Below are 20,894 nucleotides of genomic sequence, written 5' to 3' on the forward strand. Positions count from 1 at the left end.
AACTATGTTGCAATATTTACTGGGCAATAGTCAGCTAAGTGTTTTAGGGTACTTCAAATTATGGCCCCAAGCATGTTAGAAACAGCCACTGTGCAATAACCTGTTCAATTGTTTGTTTTTTTTTTTTTTTTTCCTGTCAAGCCATTCTTCTGGCATCCAAAGAACTAATCCGAAGCAAGCGTTTGAGACAGCTCCTGGAGGTAGTTCTGGCCTTTGGGAATTACATGAACAAGGGACAAAGGGGAAGTGCTTATGGCTTTAAAGTCTCCAGCCTGAACAAAATTGCAGACACCAAATCCAGCATAGACAGGTAGGCTAGAAGGCCATAAATGAGTTGGTTACTGTGTTGCTGCATCTCTTACTATAGTAATGAAAGGTGGGGTTTGTTTGGTTTTAGCTTTGTAGACCACTTAAAATAATGTCTTGTCATTTAAGTAGTGCTCTTCACTGTAAAAGATCCTGCAGCACTCAAATCCTGCTTTTTCCTTGGATAATGCATGTTGGTGGTTGCATTGTGTTTCTGGAACACTACGCAAAGATGATAAAATTTAGTATTTCACAAATAACTGAAATAAGTTTGGGAAGGGGCAGGATTTCTATGGAATTTGCTCTTTATATCAAAATTTTATGACCATGGTTTTGCAAAAAAAAAAAAAAATCACAAAACCACTCTGACCACAGTTTTATGTCTCCTGAGAAACATGGCATGTGTTTCTGATGCAGGACTGTCATAAACTGACTCTCTACCTACACTAGTAATGGAACCACAAAGAATTTCTCAGAGAGACTGAGCCTGATTGTGGCTAGAGCAGTTAAGGAAAATACCTGGGTTTGAGAAGGTGGAGCACATTTGTGGACATAAAGGTATCCATATTTATGGACATGGGCTGCAGGTCATTGTAGTGCCATCCCACATTTTGCCCCATATCCCCAAACTGTTTCTGGATATTAATTCATCTGTGACCACTTTTGGGCTCCAGTACTGATATGGTTTTCCTTGGAGATCTCCCATACTGATTTGTACTAACTCACACCTTCCTTGACTTGTAAGACCTGCTGAGACCATGGTTGTGGTGAAACGACTTCAAGCTGTGACAGTATGAATAACGGCAATAAGAAACCATAGGAAATTCAGCTGTACCTAATAGAGTTTGAGCTAACAGAGAGTTATGTTTTGACTACCACAATGGCCTTTCCATATTCCAAGGCTAACACTTTTGTAGCTAATGTTGAACGTTTGTTTTTTTGCCTTAATGTAGCTTGGCTTGATTTTTCCATACATTAAATGTCCTGTGCAGATTCTGTTCTCACTCATTTCTAGGGTGTGGTGAAACAATAGCCATCTGCTGCCTTGCCTGTCAGTTAATCACATGGAACCCACCTCAAGTAGCTGTTAAGGCTGGCTGTTCTTTCTACATGCAAAATTCACTGATGCAAAAGTAATTTACTTTGCAAATTTTTTTAAACATCTCTCATACCTCTCATTTTGATCCGCTCCTAAAGCTGCCATTGCATTTGTAGCAGGGAGCCTGACCACTGCTCAAATATAACTGTTTCATTATTGTAGGAGTTATCTTTGTAGCTTCTCCAGTCTTTAAGAACCTCTTCATCTTCTTAGTTAACTCTTAGGTTTTATCTGCATTGTTGATTGTTTGTTGGTGGTGTTTTGTTTTGGTTTTGTTTTTGTTTTTAGGAACATTACACTGTTGCACTACTTAATTATGATCTTTGAAAAGAATTATCCAGATATCCTAGATATTCAGTCTGAATTGCAACATCTTCCAGAAGCAGCAAAAGTCAAGTAAGTTGCTTGTTCCTAGAGATGGAGTTCTCAGTGGTTTCTGTTAATTTAATGATAAGCACTTTTCTTGCATTGCAGTCTTCTAAACTCATGGCCAGCCTTACAGCTGAAATGCCTTTGATGACATCCTTGGCGTTATTCAGATGTGCATCAACAGAGAATTTTGGTCCAAAAACTTTTGTAGATAACTAAATTGACAACTTTACTCAACTGAAGGGTTGTTTCTAAGGCAGTCAGTTAGGCATGGAGGCTACAGTGAGCCCTTTTCAGGACAATAGGTCAAAATTTTGCACAAATCAGTCTTTTACAGAAATGTGGAAAGCGTCATACTTTCTGCACAAATTTCAATGATATTTTTTACCATTTCTGTAGGTGTTTGTGGTAAATGAATACACAAGGATCCCCTGAAATACTAACATTTCTTTTTAAAGCACTGTCCAAAAATACCTTTGTGTAGTATTTGCTCAGCCATGAATTTTTGTATAGGGAATTATTCCAGCTAGTGAAAGACAAGTGAAAAATAAATGTAGGTTCACACTTAAAGGCATTTACTAAGGCTTTAGTGGTGTTTTTGAGATGTAAACTACTGGTTACCAAAGTTTTGGAGGAGATGCCTGCTGCCTCACAAATATGTACCAACAAGTTAACCTGGAAATTAAATGTAAATTTTTTTTTATACAAGTCCTAGAAAAATCTTGTTTGTATATGATGAGCAGAAATTCAGTACAACACTTGTTCTAGTTAATACAACTGAGCATGTATTAACATGTTAACAGTTGAGTTATGTGCTCAGTTACAATATAAACTTGCAAGGCAGAAATGCAGTTGAACAGTATTTGCACTATGAGGAAGACAAAGATCGTGTGTAAATGTGCTGTTAATGGGAATTAGTAGTTAAATTGCTCAAGAATCATATGTAGAGATAATCTGAGACCCCAATAATGTGCACGCTCGTGTGTCATAGGATTATCACAAGCTGACCTTGTGGCGTACACTCCTTGCTAGAGGGTCAAGCTTAGCTTACAGGGCAGATGTTCTGAAGGCAGCCCCCTTTTCCTAGAAAAATACAAATCTTCAATGAGACCACAAGTGAGAAGGGTCTGCCTCAACTTACATCTCATACAGAAAGCATCATAGAACGCAGTTCTCTTTCCCTTCATTTCTAATCCTCTGGCATGGCTGGTGCCGGAGGCCAGATACCAGGCCAGTAGTCTGCTCTGCTGTGCAGTTCCTGTATTGCTGTGTAACACTGCTCTTTTTGTTTTATCTCCTCTGCATCTGTCTCCCGTGCAGCCTGGTAGAGCTGGAGAAGGAAGTCAACAATATAAAGACTGGATTGAAAGCTGTTGAAGCTGTAAGTATCTGAAGGTTTCCAATGTGCCATGCTTAAAATACTCACTGAGAATCAGGGACACTATGTGTTTTATGATAAGAGAAAGTGGGCTTTTTTTTATTGTTGTTGTTCCTTTCCATTCCATTCCAAAATGTATTAACCAAGAGAAAACAAATAAAAGCTCCTCATGTGGAGCTCCTGATGATGATATTTGCAGACTTAAGCCTAATGAAATGCTTATTTGGTTCAGCCTGGAAAGCAAAAGGACAGTTTGACAAATGGCAAGGACTGAAAGAAGAAATAAAATTCTTGCTCTTTCTTATTGAAGGCTGGCTGGCTGCTGAACAAGTGTTTCACATGGCTCTTAGAGTAGAAGTAAACAGGTGGTGTGCTGTTATGTGCAACTCTAACTCTCATATTTGCCACTTGCTTATACATACCATTGACATACATGTGTTTTTTTTGAACAACACCATGTGTTTGCCTCCTTTTTTTAAAATGGCAGCTACAAATACCCAACTCTCACAAGGGCTGATGTGAAGAATAGCAAGTTAGCGTTTGCACAGTGGTTGAAAAAAAAGTTTAAAGGCTAAAGTCACTCTGTTGTCTCTGTCCCTTCATGTCTCCCATCATAGGCACAGATAAACGTACTCTGACCCTATGATCATTCTCTCATTCCACAAGTATAGGAGCAAAACCCTATGTACAGGTTGATGCTGGCATCTCTTGCCTGCTAGACATACTAAGGCAAGAATAGTGCTGAGTCTCAAGGCACAGGTCCTTGGAATTGGAGAAGGTTCCTGCCATGTTTACCTGTTCTTTGCCCTTTCAGACAGGGTTTTATTAGTCACAGTTTTCAGTGTCCCTCTGTCTTCGATGCAAGTGGAGCATTCCAGATGCATTCTGCTGACTGCTGGCAAAGGGACCATTTGCTGGGAATTGCATTGGGTGGTTTCTGTGCAAGGATTACCTATCTACAAGGATCTAAAACAGGACCCTCCATTATGAGGCAGACAATGATGACTTCATTTCTTTTTATGTGTCCTGAGTTTGATTTGGCTCTAGGAATAGAGAAAGGGTTTCTTGTCCTGTTAGTGGCCCCCAGGCTGTCTGGCTATCTCCAGCAGTTCATCATGTAATTAGCCAGTCATCCTCCTATGAAAAACCCAGACTTTCCAAACCTTACTTCTGGATTGTTAGGGTAAGGAAGAATGCAGCAATGAGAAGAGAGCTGCTGCATGTAAGGCATGCAGTGTTTATGAATTAAAAGTACCTGTAAAGAAAAGGTTGATGTGAAGTTCATGACATGAAGAGAGGCCCAGTTTTGGCTGGGACAGACAATTCCTCCTGTTGACATGTACCTACTTCTGTTTTACTTTCTGTGATTTGGCTATTTGTCCTTTTGCCTTTGCAGCCAATTTTTCTTCTCTTTCTCATACATGGGTTTCATGGACAACCTCTCCTTCCTATTCAACCACCCTCTTAACTCCTCAGTCTTCTTTCTGCTGTGATATTTTTCATTTGGGCCTGCCAGCACCTCCCAGTCTGCTTCCTCAATTCATGGTTTTCTGGTGTGCAGAAAGCAGCACTATACCAACAATAGAAGATCACTGTCAGGTGGAAGGGGGAGGAGGTGTGATTCTTGATTCCATTCCAGTGTGTTCTCACCACAACCTTGGCTCCAGTGACCGAGACATTTCTTCAAGGCCCCTTAAAGAATAGAAAGCTAAAAATAGTCCCACAGTCAGATGTTCTTAAAGGTACTGCTAACTCTTTGCCTTCCCAGACTTGCATCTTCCTTGTGCAAACAAGACATAATTGTTGTCAAGACATCCATGTAAGTGTTACCTGTTACTGTAGGATGCTAAGCAATTCTTTGTCTTCTCCAAATGACGAAGTGAATTCTGTCAGCAGAGAAGACACTGCTGTGGCTGGGTATTTCATCTCTATAGAGAGCCAGAAGCCTAGCCCACCAGGGACAGTGCTGTCTTCTACCATTGTGCCATTATGACTAGTATAGACCATTTCTGGAAGATACAGAGGAGTTTCTTATTCTCTGCCATCACTTTCAGGTTGATTACATAGTCATGGTAGTTACTTGTGTGGGACTGTATTATTTTGGAAGCATTATTCTGCAGGGAAGGACTGCATTTGAAATTGAATTGAATTTTACTTTGAACAACATCTCTCTCCAGTAACGTTCCCAAATGCCATAGCTTTCAGCAGTGAGTATGATGACAGGCTGTTACACTTAGCTGCTTAGGGAGAGGTTGGAACAACTTTCAGCTAAAATTAGCTTAAAAATTAGAATGAGAAAGAGTGATGGAAAAAGCTATGCATAATTCTTAGAAGCATGTGAAGTGACATTCTCTTGTAATGTCCAGTTCAAAGTGACAGTGAGACAATGTACTGCAAGGTGATGTAACAGAGTAGTGCTCTTGGGACCATCCCTTATGATGTGGCAGAAAAACCAGTGGAGACAAGGATGTAATATAAAGCAGGGGAAGTAGCACGTCTTTAATGTGGACTTTTCTCTGGCCACCTACTAATTGCTTTTCCTGCACCTTTTCTGCTTCGTGATCTTTGCTTGTAGTGGTTATATTCTCTTTCCAGCTCACATCAGGCAAAAGAAATATCACATCTGATTTTAGATTGTTGATTGTTGTAATTCTTTATTCCTGTGGAGCAAATCCCAAGATGTTTCTCAGCATAGATGCTTACAAACCTACCCATTTGGCTCTGCGAAACAGTATTTTGATGATCAGTAACAGAGAGCACCAAAAATGCATGTAGCTGAAGTTGGAGCCAGCACAAAAATATTTTTTTCCAAAGGGAACAGAGGGTCAGATTGTAACTTGACCTACTGTTTCATGCTGCTTTCCCTACAGAGAAAGTAAATCTTTATCATTTCCACTGATTATTCAGCTGAGTATAAAGATGAGGCCCAAGTAATGATTTCATTGGCCCCATGAGACTGTCAACAGTACACAAACCAAGTTCAGGCATGGAAGACTGCTGGTCTTGCTATAGCTTAGTCACTTTGAGGAGCTCTGTAGCTCTTTCTGTGCCACAGACATGGTGAATAGAATAAAGGAAGAGATGGCATGGGTGATTTTGGCTTAAAACTGAAAGACATCAGCCAGAAAGAAAGAATCTTACTCTTTTTTTTTTTTTTTTTAATTTTTGTAGATAGTGGATAAATAGAGCTTAGTTGCCTATGGTGTTATGCCTTTGTTTTAAAATGTTTTTTTGTTTATTTGTTTGTTTTTTCCATAACTAGTCTTATTGCAATAGCCATGGTTTGTAACTATGACTTTGATAAAGTTGCTTGAGAAATTCAACATTATGGCTTTCTTGGGAGTGGGAGTTGTTTGAGCATAATGAGAACTCTAACTAAGGCCTTTCTTTGTCTCACCTTAACCTCCCTCTCATGCCGAAAAGGCAAAAACTTTGACTCGGTGAGAAAGTGGTTTGTGAGTTACATCTCTGGATGAATGTGTGGAGTAGGAGCAGAGCATGCTCTGCACTGAGTGAAATAGATGGGCTTCCCTGTTCCCTTTTGTGTCAGCAGGGAGTTTTTTGATGCTTGCCTGTTTATATCTCTTACTTCTTTTCCTTCAGGAGCTGGATTATCAAAAGAGACGCATGCGGGAATCAGGGGACAGGTTTGTTCCAGTCATGAGCGATTTCATCACTGTGGCCAGTTTCAGCTTCTCAGAATTAGAAGACCTTCTCAATGAAGCTAGAGACAAGGTAAGAATATCTTTTGAAGGGTTTGGGTTTTCACTGGTTCAGTCAAAAGCCTGAATCAAAATAGCAGAAGCAATTTCAGATACTGAGACTGTGATGAAAACTATAATAGTCACTGATAGTAGTTTCTTACTTTCCTAACCTGATCTATAGCCATTTAAAATATATTTTAAGATTAAAAGAAGGTTCAGTGCCCACTCGTTGCTAATCTTCCTTAGCATTATTCATGTGGCATTATTATGATGGCTTTGTTTCTACCAAGATACCACGCCATGCCGTGATATTGGAGGGACTGCCTTTCAAGCAATTTCTCAGAAAGAAGTCCTTTGGTGATTAGTGACAGTGACCTCATGTGTTTTACTCTCTTCTGACTTCATTCTACTCTGCTTATTTCTTTCCTTACAATGCACCTCTGGGTAGTTTGGTAGCCCGGAATACCTGATATTTTCCACTTATGCCTCTCTATAACTTCTTGTGTGTCGTTATAAGCATAGAAACCCCAAACATGCATGATTTGTCCAATGTTCTTGGATCCTTCTTACACAGCCAGAACCATGCACATGTTACTTTTCAGATGCTGCTGGTATCATTTTGTTCTTTCACTGTCTGCGTCTCCATTATCAGATTTGTACTGCTAAGGAGGTGCTTGTTCTTTGCTGATGATTGAAGTCTGGCACTAATCCCTCTTGTCCCTCAGCTGAATGAGGAGTAATTTATATGAAAAAATCATAAGCATATGAAAATGTTTAGAGAAGAACAAGTCTTAAAGTAAATGATATGTAATGGCAAATCTGCTCTTGTTGGCTGGCCTGTTAAGAGTGCTTGGCTTTATGAAGCAAATGTGTTCTTTCTTTTGGACTGAATTGTTTCCACCTCTGGTGTTGGTCCTTGTAGCATTGAGGGGATCTATTGCACTATTAATGGAACCTGTGCTGTTGGATTGGTAGGCCTTAGATTTTGAAGCAAAGGCAAAATACAGGCTGAGGATCTGAAGAATCCTTTCTCATCCAGGCACTCTGCAGTAATGTCATTCTGTAATTCAAAAGCATTTCCTTGTTTTGGAGATAATGTAGGTAAAATTGACTTGCAACTGCAAACACCAGGAGCTACTGGCTCTCATCTAGAGCCAGCTGCCCTGACAAATGCCAGTGGGTCAGTAGTTATCACAGTGTGTCAGTATTATTATGGCACTCAGAAGATAAAGCTGGACAGTCTAGCACCTTTTTAAGGTAACTTTGTGGAGAACAACATGCCTACTTTGTTCGTTGTTGTCATGTTGCCCAAGAAGATGCAAACTGCTTTCAGTATAATAATGTTCACACCATACTGGCCTTATAATCATAAACCCAGTATTTTACATTCTATGCCTCCACTAGAGTTGCTGAGGAAAATCTTGATTTTCTATAGTTTGGGTGTTTGTTTTATGACTGGGTAAATTTTTCAACTTCATTATACTTAGGTGCACATCCCTGAAAGCAAATTCACTCTGTCCTTGGCTTAGACTGCCCACTTGTGGTTTGGTGTCAGAGACGGAGGCGGTCATTTCTTTTGACACAATATGACAAAAGTCCAATGAAGATTGGTTTCACAGTCAGTCAGGTTTCAAACTGGCATGTGGAACATGTCCAGCACAGCAATGAAACTTTTCTTGATTGGGCATTTGCAGGAAAAATACTCATCTTTTGTCTTAAGAATAACCAAAGAATCTCCATATAGATGGATCTAGAAGCTGTTGCACAATTTCAGACATAGCCAACATAAAGCATTCAACATAAAGAGGTATTTTATTTTAATGACTATAACATGCTTCGGAAATGTTTCTCTATGTTCCCCTCACACACCCTTACGGTGTTTGAACACATGCCATTCCAACTTTTGCTCAACCTATGGCTTTGGTTCTTCCACTGGCAAAAAGCTGCTTTTGGACTACTAAAAGGGAACTGTCTGTCCTTACCAATGCTGAGTTATTTCTTGTGTTTGCCTTGTAATATTTTCCCCCTCTCTTCTTCTTTTTCTTTTCTTAAAAAAGAAAAAGAAAGCTGGAAATTTTCAGCAAACCAGATGTGCTTTGCAAAGCCTGTAACATCTACCAACTTCAAGGGGCTCCCTGTGCTTGTTGAATCACAAGCTTTTTTCTTACCATGGAAACCTACTATAACTAGCCAATTAAAAGAAGAGAGGGAGCAAGACATTTGATTGTCCAGTGGTTTTTTGTTTGGTTGGTTTCTGGTTTTCTTTTCTATTTCTTATAGCAAAGCAAATTGAAAAAACAAACAAACAAACAAAAACCCCCAACAAAAACATAGTGGGAGAGGCAGGACTTTTAAAAATATCCTAATGTGCCCAGGAAGAACTGACCTGGTTCACAGATTTATTAATAATAATGAAGCCCTCATTTTGATAGCTGCAGCTGGATATAGTTCTAAATGTAGATGTGGCTAATTGATTGCCATGAGTTAATTCAAGCCATGTTTCCTCAGCTGGTATTTAAAACAATACAAATTATCTTTTCAAACCTGGGAAGCTTTTTATTATTTTAAATGTCCTTAGTATTAGCAGAAGTAATTTCTTTATTACTTTTAGGTGTGGAAAGAATTCATTGTCAAGGTGTGGTGCTGACCTTCTCTGTCGAGGATATTTTTCACAGTCCCACGTTGTACTTTTTATTTTTTTTGCTTAAAGAGGGCCATTTACTGTTAGTGGCTATAAGGAGGAAGTGGTATTTTAAATTTAAAGGGACAGGCCATCAGATGAAGGCATCTGTGTTTGCAGAGGAAACCTCATAGCCGTACTTACTTCATGCAGTAACTGCATGGTTTGGTTAAGAACTGATTGAAAACTTAGACTGACTCTTTAAATAGGCTCCCTAACACAGCTGGTTCATGTTATTTTTGTGTATTTCTCACTTTCAATACCACTTTATAAGGGAATATATAGATTAGATCAACGGATAACGATTTCTGCCATTTCCTGTAAACTGGAAGGTGGGGCAGGAAAAAGTGAAAGTTTGCCCTGGAATCCAGTTTTGTGTGTTTGAACATGAAAAATCAACTTTTTAACATCAGAAAGTCTGCTTAGTCAGGTATTGCCATTCCCTATGATGAATTTAAAACTTAGGCCACTGTAAAGGGCCTGTAAAGGAAGCCACTGCCTTGACAAGGCTGATGAGGAGGGTAGGAAAAGTTGCATCCTCAGCATTCCTCGTTCCAGCTCCTCACAAACAGGGTGTTTGACATAACAGAAAAAGGAGTTAAAACTCTGTACATGCATTTAATAAGCTTAGCATATATAGTAACTGTTTTGAAGAACAGCAAGGCAATGAAAGCCAAAATCTCTTTAAGAAAAGAGTCATTAATGGCAAAATGCTATGAAGCATGCAGAAATATTGTAGTCCAAGTGCCAGTTGCAGGCTGTGCACTTCAGTCATTCATTTTAGGGCATTGGTATTTTCTGTCAGCCTCTGGAGCTAAAGAATAAGCAATGGATCGGAACGGAGACTGAGAGATTCAAGACAAGGTTATAAAGAGCATGATCAGGCATCATAGCTTGCTATCAGAAACAGTCATTTGTGTGACTATTGTACTGTAACTGAGAACAGCAGATACTTCAGGGCAAGTTGGCATCTGAAATATCAGAAGTTTGTAGCACCTGTATCTCAGTTATGGATTGTCAGAGTCACAGTCAAACTCCTGTGAGATTCCTTTAAGAGAATTTAGGCACAAGGAGAGCTGGGCCTAGCCCTGCCTGAAATTGGCCAGGTTCTTTCCATTAATCAATCTGAATCTGTCCCATAAAGAGAAGAGACATTTATTTGAGCAGCCTCAATTCAGGACTGGAGTCTTCATAATGGCAGACTCAAGATTACTTCTCTTGGGAAGACAGTTCATGTTGCATGGCTACGTGGTATAATTCATTTGCATGTGGCTTCCTCCACAACAGCAGACAGCACAGAGAGCAGCAAATTTTTATCATGGCTGCTTTTGCTCCTCTTCATAGAGCCCCATTCCTGCCATTTGCAGAGCTCTTCTGCCACTGTTTCACATTTCTTTGGCAAGCACAGCAGAGAGTGTGTGTGCTGCTGTCCCGCTTTCCTTCTCCCTACTAAAATGGATTTTTAAAATAAACAACTGTCTAAACGATTTGCTTTGGCAAGAGGGTGAATTCAGTGGAAAGTTTGGCAGAGGAAGCAGAGCTGGCACTGAGCTCTTGGACCTGTTACATCATGGAACCTGGGGGCCTTTATGGTGTGGAAATGAATTTTTAATGAAAGAAAGAGATACCATCCAGTATTACAGTGGAAAACCTGCTGAAACACAGTTTTCAATCTTGTTTTTGCCCATGTCATCTGTCCCCAGATGACTTCAGGAATAAGCAAATTTCAGCCCCTGTTCCTTGATATTACAGCACATCATAAAATTCTGGGAAATGTTATATGTGCCTGAGTATTTAGCTAAAGATTTCACATTTGTGCACAAGAGCAGGTACTGTTTGGCAGGGAATCTGGCCATGGAGCAGTCAAGTGATTTGTACAGGATGACACAAATCCTGTGGTGGAGAACAGAAGAGAGAGATAGGGTCTGGAGTGCCTCAGGCTGCACGTTGTTGCTTCTATGTCCTGAGCGAGGTGCAGAATATGGTTTTAGCCTCTGTGGGTTATAAGAGGCCTGGGCTTCATAGCAGGTATGGGGAGGCTGCCTTCAGCAGCTTGCTGCCTGTAATCCCAACACCAGTGCTTTGAAAAAGGACACTTCATCACAGAACCAGAGCTGTGAGTAGTAATGAAAACAGAGGGATGTGTTGCAGTTTAAGCAGCGAAAGGACAGTGTGGTTGTGTTACAATAGTGCCTTGAATTGATGGAGTACCCTGCAGATGCAACCAGCTGATTCTTTGCTGTTTCCTCTATCAGTGGGACAACACTTTCTATTCTGTAACAAGTGGAGAATGAAAGGCTCACAGAGGGCAGAGTTGGAGGCAAAGGCTGAATCTGCTGACTTGTCACCTTCTGCTCAGTCAGCTTTTTTTATGGATGGCGTAGAGAAAGAAAATGTTTACTTCAGTGAACTGCAGATTTCTCATTTGTAATTGTTTTAGTACATCTAACTTACAGCTTTTTGCTTTCCATCTTTCACTGCTTTGCAGTAAGTGATTGTGGCCTACTAACTCATGTTACAGGACACCAAAGATGGGCTGTTCTTAGCCTCCCCCTTGCTGCTGCTTAGAGACCACAACACCTTGTACTCATGAGCATCTCTGGAAGGCTCCCAGGCTGCTAAGTCTTTCCAGCACAGCAACACTGTTCCTTCTCTGAGTGGCAGCTAACACTCAGGGGCAAAAGCCCCTCTGCTAGTGTGACAAAATATAGCTGGTGCCAGTAGCTGGGTGACAGGCTATGTGCAGAACATTTGCAGACAACAACACACACTAATGCAGACTTCCATGTATGACATCCAAGAGCCCCGGGCAATGACTGCTTCCTTTTCGATCCCCAACCTGCCTAAAAGACTAGGAAATCCCATGGACATTTGTGGGCTCAAACCAGCTCAATTCCTATGTACCCCCTCACTCACCTTTGCTGTGCACTGGAAGAATATGGGACAGAGGTGGTGGCTAGGTACAAGAGCCGTCTCCTATGGGCTGCTCCTGGATTAAAGGCATCACAGAAGGCAGACAAGCTTTCTTTCTGGCAGGCAGCTCTAGTCGCTTGAGCCTTGTTTTCAGTTTACACAGGAATTAACTGAAAGTTAAGTGGGATGAGATTCCAGGTAGCACGTCTCTTCTGAGCAATGAACTTCAAGCACTATGTGTGCTCAAGCAGGAGTGACAATGCCTGTGCTGAAGTCTTTCTCTGGCACTGCTGTTCCCCTGGCACACTGGAGCAGGCTATCCAAGAAAATGTAGCACATGGAGGGACTTTATCTCCCTCTCTGGTACTGACAGCCTGTATTCTTTCTGCTGAAGAGCTGGTACTTCTGTGGACTACTGTGAGATTACTATGCTTTCCTAATATTCAAGTAGACAGTGTACGTTGTATACAGAGAAAAGACGTATACAGAGAGAGGTGGGGAGAGGGAGTAGGTGTGCATACTTGTGTGTATGTGTCTTTACAGAAAAGCAGTTAAAACAGGGAAATAATCTGTTGCTGTTTCCATACTCCAAAGTCTCTCCATGACTTGCTGCTGTAGTGCTTCCTTCAACTTCTGCCATGTTTGGCAGCTCAAAGCAACTTGCGTTTCTTCCAACACTTCCCCCTCCCCCCCCCCCCCCCTTTGGATACTTTGGATTTCTTTCTTTGTTACTGGCTGAGAACACAGCCTTTAGAGAAAAAAAAAAAAAAAGCTATTGCTTTGAATTGCTTTGTGGGCCTGGCAGGGAAAGCAGAGGAAGGGAGATGCCAGGAGGAAGCTGCTTTCCTTGGAGATTTCTTCCCCCTGCAGTTGACTGGGAGACATTGTTTATACTTTACCTGGTACAGGGCCAAAGGGTTTTATAAGACCTGCTTCCAAACTCATTTTGTGCTTGGGATTGGAACCTGAACTGTTCTTACTGTTTTTTCCATTCTGCAAGAGCACCCATGTAAGGAAAGGGAAGCTGGATTGTGTTAGTTTGAGCGAAATATGCACACAAGAGAGTTTGAAGGCAGTCCATAGCCTGGGAGAGTCTGGGTTTGTCTTGGTAGATGTTGAGGTCTGTAAGAATTCTCTGCTGCACAGTGATGGCGTGTTTAAGTGCAAGCACAGATTGCTATGGCAGCTGTGTATCAGAGCACCAGTGCCATCAGGAAAATGTTGCTGGTGCTGGTTGTTGTGATACAGAAGTGTGTGAGTGAAGGTGGTTGTGGATGTGTACACTTACATAGGACTTAGTGGACATGAGCATACATTCTGTAGACAGACTAGATGTGCATGCATTTGAGTGCATTTTACTGAATACAGAGGCATGCTTGTGAGTGTGAGAAGAGCAAAGCAGAGTACAACTACTGTAGGACTTGTGTCCAGGAGCCAGGGTTGCTGTGAATTTACCATATCCCAATCAGGACTCCCCTGTGACTGAAGTCTTGCCAGTTGGCTGCCTCCACATGTGTCCTGCAGCCTTAACATTTGCCTTATAAAATAAAAGCCACTTGTGATATATTCACTCTCTTTTAAGTCTGCCTGGGAGCTCTGGCTGCTTTCCTTGCCCCTCTCCCATGCCATGTCTGACTAAAATCTCCTCGCTCCCAGGGAACACCCGGACTCAAAGGACTCTGGAATGATGGATTACTTCTTGGGAGGATAGACTCTAGTGTTATTGCAAAAAAATGAACAAGCAAACAAACAAAAAAAAGAACCAAAACAAAACCCACAAACAAACAAAAAACCCCAAAACCTAGAGTCCAGCCATTTTAAAAGTGGATTTGAGGGGAAGGTGGAAGGAGAAAGGATGGGCTAAAACTACTTCTTTGACCATTAGAATGGACTAAGCCTACTTTTTTTCCCCCCAGCTAGCTTGCTGTCTTGCATGATCCTGGTGTCCCACAGCTGCAGCTGAGATGTGAGCAGTCATCCTCTGAAATTACTCCATCACCCTCAGGCATTGAAAATGGGTGGGTTTTTTTGTGTGAGCAGACAGCTAGCATTCTCCAGCAACACTGCCCCATGCTCCCCAAACGATATCCAGGAGAGCAGATTCTTCAGGGACAGGCACCTGCCTTAAGGAGAGGCACTTCTGTTGCCAAGGGGTACCTTCTGTTTTCAATGCATGAATAATCTGAGGGTATTGAATTGCATATGTGGTTACTCATCAGCTTTCCTCACTGTCTTCACCAAATTGCCTGTCTAATTATTGTTCTTATGTTTTCTGCCCCCTTGACAGTATGCCAAAGCACTGAAGCATTTCGGAGAGAACGAGGGCAAGATGCAGCCAGATGAATTTTTTGGCATATTTGACACTTTCTTGCAGTCATTTGCAGAGGCCAAGCAAGATCTGGAGAATATGAGGAAGAAAAAGGAAGAAGAGGAGCGCAGGGCACGCATGGAGGCCATGGTAAGGGCCATAGGCACACGAGGGGTTTTCCTCTGTTGTGTTTTCATGTCTCAAGAGAGATTGAGAGAGCCAATTCCAATACTTGTGTCCTGTTACTGGTTTATGTCCTTCTCTCTGCCATCTCTCTTTGGCATCATTCTTTTCACAAATAATGACATTTTTCCTACTGTCTGTCCTGTCAGTTCTCAAGGGCATATTGTTTAGCTCCTAAGTTACTCTCTTTTGAACTCAGATACCAAATCTAGCCCTGCCTCTTTTGCCCCTGCATTTTGCAGGATGGTGCTGCTCCTGCCCAGTGCCCAACTATCATGCTTTCCAGCTGCAGGCTCTGTACAAAAGCTCTGGGAGACAGATATCTCTCAGTCCTGCCAGCTTCTATTCAGACTCTATCATCATCTGTTCCATGCTTGTTGTCTAGTCACATATGGTGACACAGTGAATGCCCTGGCACCTGCTGCAGCCCACACTGGCAATATTTCTCTCTGGCTGGCCTTAATTCCTTGATTACTGAGGCCATGTCTGGCCTTGACATGGTGAGAGAGCTTTTATGTACTGCTGATTTTGCTGCTGGGAGACAGTCGTGTGTGTCCCCAGGGGTTCGTGTGAACCATCCTCCCCCTCTAACCTCAGCTTTTCCTGAGATTTGAGAATGCTCAGCAGTCACCTGCTTCCTTCCCCCCTGCTGCTGCAATAACCCCAGATGCCACCATGGCCCCAGGCCTCACTGTGGGGAGTTGCTGCTTTAAATGTTTTCTGCGCCAAAAGCACTGGTTTGTGCCTTTGTGTGAAGAGAGAAGTAAAACTCCAGGATGCCAGCAGCCTTGCTGTTGGACATGAGGATAAAATGCCAGGACTTAGGCTCACGTTTCCTCTCAGCCAGCCTGCAAAGTGCAGGGGATCATTGTTAAAGCACTAGGATGGTTTTGTAGGCCTAATACACCATGCAGTTTGCTTATTGAGTCTCCTTGCAATGTGGGGCTAGCATGCAGAGCAGGTGACTTGACAGCCACATCAATCTCTTGCCATTTCCACTTATCTTGGAACTGAACAGTGGAAGGGAATAATTGAGCTCCCTGAAGCTACCCTAGGGAGACCAAGGACATCACACTGACAGATGAACCTTTTTAATGATTTATAAAATCAGCAGTTCTGTTTCATTGTTTAAAACCAGTTTCTCTTTCCAGAGTCAAGGCAATGTGCCTTCCTCTTCTCGTCACTGCAATATGCTGCCTGCATACAAGCACGAGCTGTTTGGTGGATAGGGTTTCTGCTGATGTTTTGATACCTCACACAATTTTCATTCTCCAGTATGCTTAGCTTGTTCAGCTTTCTGGAGTGAAGGTCTTGACTGTTTTTTTTTTTTTCCCCCCTAAACTGTGCTGATGTATCTTAGCTCCTTTTTGACAGTGTATCTAGTGTTCTGGCATCTCAGTTGGCTAATCCTAAATCCTTCTCCACAGCTAAAAGAGCAGAGGGAAAAAGAGAGGCGACAAAAGAAAGCACAAGCCGGAAGCATCTCAGAAGAGAGTGGGGAGTTTGATGACCTGGTTTCAGCATTAAGGTCAGGTGAAGTCTTTGACAAAGACTTATCCAAGCTCAAGCGTAACCGCAAGCGCTCGGGGAACCAAGGCTTAGAGACAAGCCGGGAGCGTGTGGTGACAAAGCTAAATTATTGATGACAAGAGAAAGACAAATAGTCAACCAAAAGAAGGTGATGAAAAAGTGCAAAGCAAGGAAGATGAATGTGTGTGATGGCACCTGGCTGACAGCTGCTAGAGATGTTACCTTTCCGTGATCAGCTTTCCTCTCATCCCTCTTCTGTGCTCCTAATTTGAACCATTATAAAAGTGCCTCTGTGAAGCCAGCAGGGCCTGTGACTGGACCATGCAGAGCTGACAGATTTGCTTCTGGGAGTCTGTGTCATCAAAGGCCTTGTGGTGATGACAGAAAGTACTTGGGCCTTGCAGACTGCCTCACAGATGGAGAAAGGTAATTTTCTGTGTGCCAAAGTGAAAACTTGTCACGATCTCCATCTTGCTGGTAATGTGCAAGACTGATTTCAGAGCAGCTCTGTAAACACCTGATCCTTCTTCAAGATCTAGACTGACCTTCCGGGGCTTGCCAATATCTGGCTCTGGAAGTTTCCAATTCCCTTCCAGAACTAGATTTTATAAACCACTGATTAGCACCAGAGAAATGCTTTTGATGCCATGTTCCATATAGTATTTTTGTGTGACACACACAGTCCAAAGCAAGTGATGCTGAGAAGGAACTAATCAGTTTCTGGTACAAATTTAAATTCAAGAATGAAGATCAACATAAAATATGTTGCAAAAATCTTTTGGATTCTCTTTTTCTAGAAGCAGTTTTCTGGTTGATCCTTGAAGCTGTGAAATGCATCTTCTAGGAAAGAAGCCACTCCCAGGTTGGGATTACAAGTAGATGACTGTGGAGCCTGTTGTCATTGCTGGAGGGTGGTAGGGAAATAGGAGAACATTTCTTCCCTGTTTGTACAAGATTTCTTCATGCAGCCCAGTGGAAATCGGAAGTTCCCTAGTATCATCTACAGGTCGCGAGTAGCAAAAAGCAAACTGGGGCACTGGTTTTAAAAAATGAAACTTCTTTTCCACTTGATGCCAACTGTGATTGCTGTTGGCATGAACTGGTCTTTCTATCTAACATGCTGACCTTCACTGCACACACCCTGCTCCTACCAAGGGAAACCATGTAACTCAGTAAGATATGAATGGTGTCAAAGGAAGCCTTGGAGCCCACAGCCTTTTTCAGTTTGGAGGGATCATTTGGAATGAACCAACAGGCAGTCACATAAAGAAAGCTGAGAATTTTTCCAGGAGGATACAGAATTGTGTAAGCCAAACAGATTTGGAGATGGGTTAATTAATAAAAAAGTAAATTCATATTTAAGCTACATGTATGAATCACACAGTGAAAAAGCAAAGAACGACAAGAAAGTGGTTCTGGCTTTTTTTTTTTTTTTTTTTTTTTTTTGTTGTTGTTGTTGTTGTCTTCCTTTTGTATTATCTTCACTGGAGAAGGAAAAGAGGAAAAGAAAGAAATGGTGATGGATTCTTCTTCCTAGACAGGAAAAAAGAGAGAACATGTAAGAAGAGGGACTTGCCATATACAAACTATGCATCAATAATCAACAGCACAAAATGCCAAGGTATTCCAGGGAAGTGAAAAGAGCTCTATTTGTCACTTTAATAATTTGGTTTGACTTTTCTCTGAATGTCACTTAACCTCAGGCTCTGCACAGAGTCTGCAGAATAGAACTTCCTCTGCTATGCACGCTGCCTGATCAGTATTACACATTATCGTATTGGAGAAGCAAACTGCATTTGGTTTTCTGAACACCTTGAAAGTAGAATAGTTATGTCCTACGGAAAGAAGAAAAAAAAAAGTCAGAATTGTTAAACTCTAATGCTTTATTGTTTACTGAATTTTGAGTCTCCACCCCAGATTTTTTCTATTTACAACATTCTGGACTGCTGCGCCTCTGTATAATACTCATCGTAATGAGCTGGTATCTTACAAGAGCTGGATGCGTTCTCCTCCCCTACTATCCCACTCCCTTTCTGGGATTAGCTATTAACAGCAATGCCCATTGCAGTGGACACAAGCACCTTGTAGACAAAAGACTGTATTTCATAAAGGTTTTTGAAAGTTTAAGAAAAGCTCTGACTTTTTAAAGCATTTTTATTTTAAATTACAAAATGGATTTTTAGAAATGTTTCTTGTAAATTATATTAACAAGCTCTTTGCTGCTCTCTGAAGTAGACATGCTATATCCCAGCCCTTTTTGTTTGTCTGGTTTTGAAGCATGCCATATAACCTATGCCATGTAAGCCATATGAGAGGTGATAATATGTGCCAAATTGGTATACAGTTGAGTTTAGATTTGGATAATCCCTGAATTCCAAAGACGATACTTTTAGGGATTAGAAAACTGTTCGTTTCTTCCCCTCTTTTCTCTCCTTGGGTTTAGGACTTACCCAGAAATTCAGGTGTAGTGCCCAGGTCAGTCCTGGTGCAAGATGATGTGACTCATGGCTCTGTCCAATTTGTGGCTGCTTGCTTGCTTCCCAGGTACTTGTTTGGTAAGACAGACTGTCAGCATGACAGTACTGTCAGAGAAGAAACATCTCAGGGCAAAACTCTTGATTATAAATACAGCGTTCCCCCTGCCCCCAGCATTTGTCAAACCAGGTTTGTACTGTGCTTTTCGAAACTGAAGTCACTTTGCTAGGCCACAAATGTAGCAGAAACAGAGAGAACAATAAACCCTCTGTCCACTTGTGTACACAGTTCAACCCCAATTTAAAGAGATCCTGTAGGATGATACATGGTGCTCTGGCCACACTGACAAGAGTAGAAGAAAGCTGATGTAGTTTTGCCACTCCGTGACTCAGACACAAATTAGTTAATAGATTGGGCAGCTTCTGTGGGATGCTTACTGGAAGAGACAGAAAGCTTGTAGTCATATCCCTGATTCATTGCAGCTCGTCTTTCTCAGCACTTCAGTACCCCAGACTCCTATTTTGAATCTGTGGTGGTAACTGACAGCTGGACAGTCCCCTCTGGCTCTTGACTCCATGGTGAATGTTCATTAAAAGGGGTTTGGAAAAGCTCACTGTGGCAAGCAGTGGTTACATACAACTGGTGGCAAGTAGAGAGGCCCATTAATAGGTCTGCTGTATGAGAGGAGGTTGGCCACACACAAGGTAAGGAAAGAAGTTGTCTCTAATCTAGGGCATGGTGAAGCCAAATTTGTCCTGGCTTCTCGTGTCTTGAGTACTGTAAGTGCATCTGTGCTCTTCAGCAGCTGGGATAGAGTTGCTGAAGGAGAAAGGAATATCTTACTCCTTGTCCTCTAGTGTTAGCAGAGCCTGAGCAGGTATAGGAAGCAGTTGTGAGGTATAACTTCTTTATCACACTGAGAAATGGAGAACAGTTAGGGTCTGCTGTGGTCCTTGTAGCCTTTGGAATTAAGTGGAAGAGAAGATGCAAGAAAGAAGGGTATAACTGAAGGCTTGTGGTGTTTCCTGCAGAAATGTAGTCATTGCTAACTTAATGATGAAGTTCTTCACACCTAGAAGAGAAGGTACTTTATAACTCTCCAGGCTGTGTCCCTAGAGTTCTAGTGCTCACTCACTGCCCTCTGTGTTTCTGTGTGTTCTTAAGCAGGTTGCACTAGAGTGATTCCAGAAAAGACTGAAGAACTCCTTCCCCTTCCCTTTGGTCAGGGTCACTCTTCTCAGTTTGTCATGTTTTTGGAAATGCTACAAAGTAAAGTGACTTGAGGGCAGCAAGGCCCTTCCATGCCCTTCAGCACAGGTATTGTCCAGGTGCCAGTTCCCTATGAGAGCAGATGTAGGACTAGTGTTCAGGGGTAAGTGACTCCCTATTAGGGAGACAACCTGCATGTCCTCCAGAAGTATTTCTGTAATGTGTTCACAGTGTCTGAGGAATAGAAAGGAATCACAAGGGGCCTGGGTGGGAGACTGTGGGGCAAGTGTATCCATAATGGTCAGCCCACTGGCTGAATCTTTCCTTTTCTTTAGGAAAGCTCATGCTCCAGGCTGGGTTGCATGGAAGAAGCTTGTGTCAGGGGCTTCAGTGAGAGGAAAGAAGATCAGTTGTATAGTTGATGATGTACATGATACATGCAGTTTTGTTTCTGGGTTGTTTTTTTATTTGTGGGGTTTTGTGTTGTTGTTTTTTTGGGGATGGGGAGGTGGGGGGTGCAGGGGTTAAATGATTTTTTTAAAAAAAGGTTTTAGGAATCTCTAAGGGGAACCTGTAAATCTGACACCTCTATTTATTTTGCCTTATTTTAGTTTGCTATGTTTGTATCTATATACTGCATTACAGCAAAGACTATTGAGACCGTGCCAGAGCATTACACCAGCTGAACGGCTGTCTTGGGTTTGTGCAGCAAGCTGAGCTAGGCAAGGGGGGATGCACGT

At 41.9% G+C, this 20,894-nt stretch overlaps 1 protein-coding gene across 3 annotated transcripts in view; it reads left to right on the forward strand.

Moving 5' to 3' along the window:
* Window positions 1–16,583, forward strand: part of DAAM2 (dishevelled associated activator of morphogenesis 2) — a 121,726-nt gene extending 105,143 nt beyond the window's left edge. For 2 of the 3 annotated variants that reach the window (XM_054394801.1, XM_054394787.1), the window contains 6 exons: window positions 142–310; window positions 1,694–1,801; window positions 3,095–3,155; window positions 6,756–6,887; window positions 14,737–14,907; window positions 16,368–16,583. In XM_054394801.1, the coding sequence (XP_054250776.1) occupies window positions 142–310; window positions 1,694–1,801; window positions 3,095–3,155; window positions 6,756–6,887; window positions 14,737–14,907; window positions 16,368–16,583 (857 nt within the window). The remainder of the gene's footprint in view (window positions 1–141; window positions 311–1,693; window positions 1,802–3,094; window positions 3,156–6,755; window positions 6,888–14,736; window positions 14,908–16,367) is intronic. The other variant, XM_054394792.1, reaches the window with a different exon arrangement.
* Window positions 16,584–20,894: the final 4,311 nt, after the last annotated feature.

This window comes from Indicator indicator, chromosome 2, assembly GCF_027791375.1.
Source record: "Indicator indicator isolate 239-I01 chromosome 2, UM_Iind_1.1, whole genome shotgun sequence".
Classification (NCBI taxonomy): Eukaryota; Metazoa; Chordata; class Aves; order Piciformes; family Indicatoridae; genus Indicator; species Indicator indicator.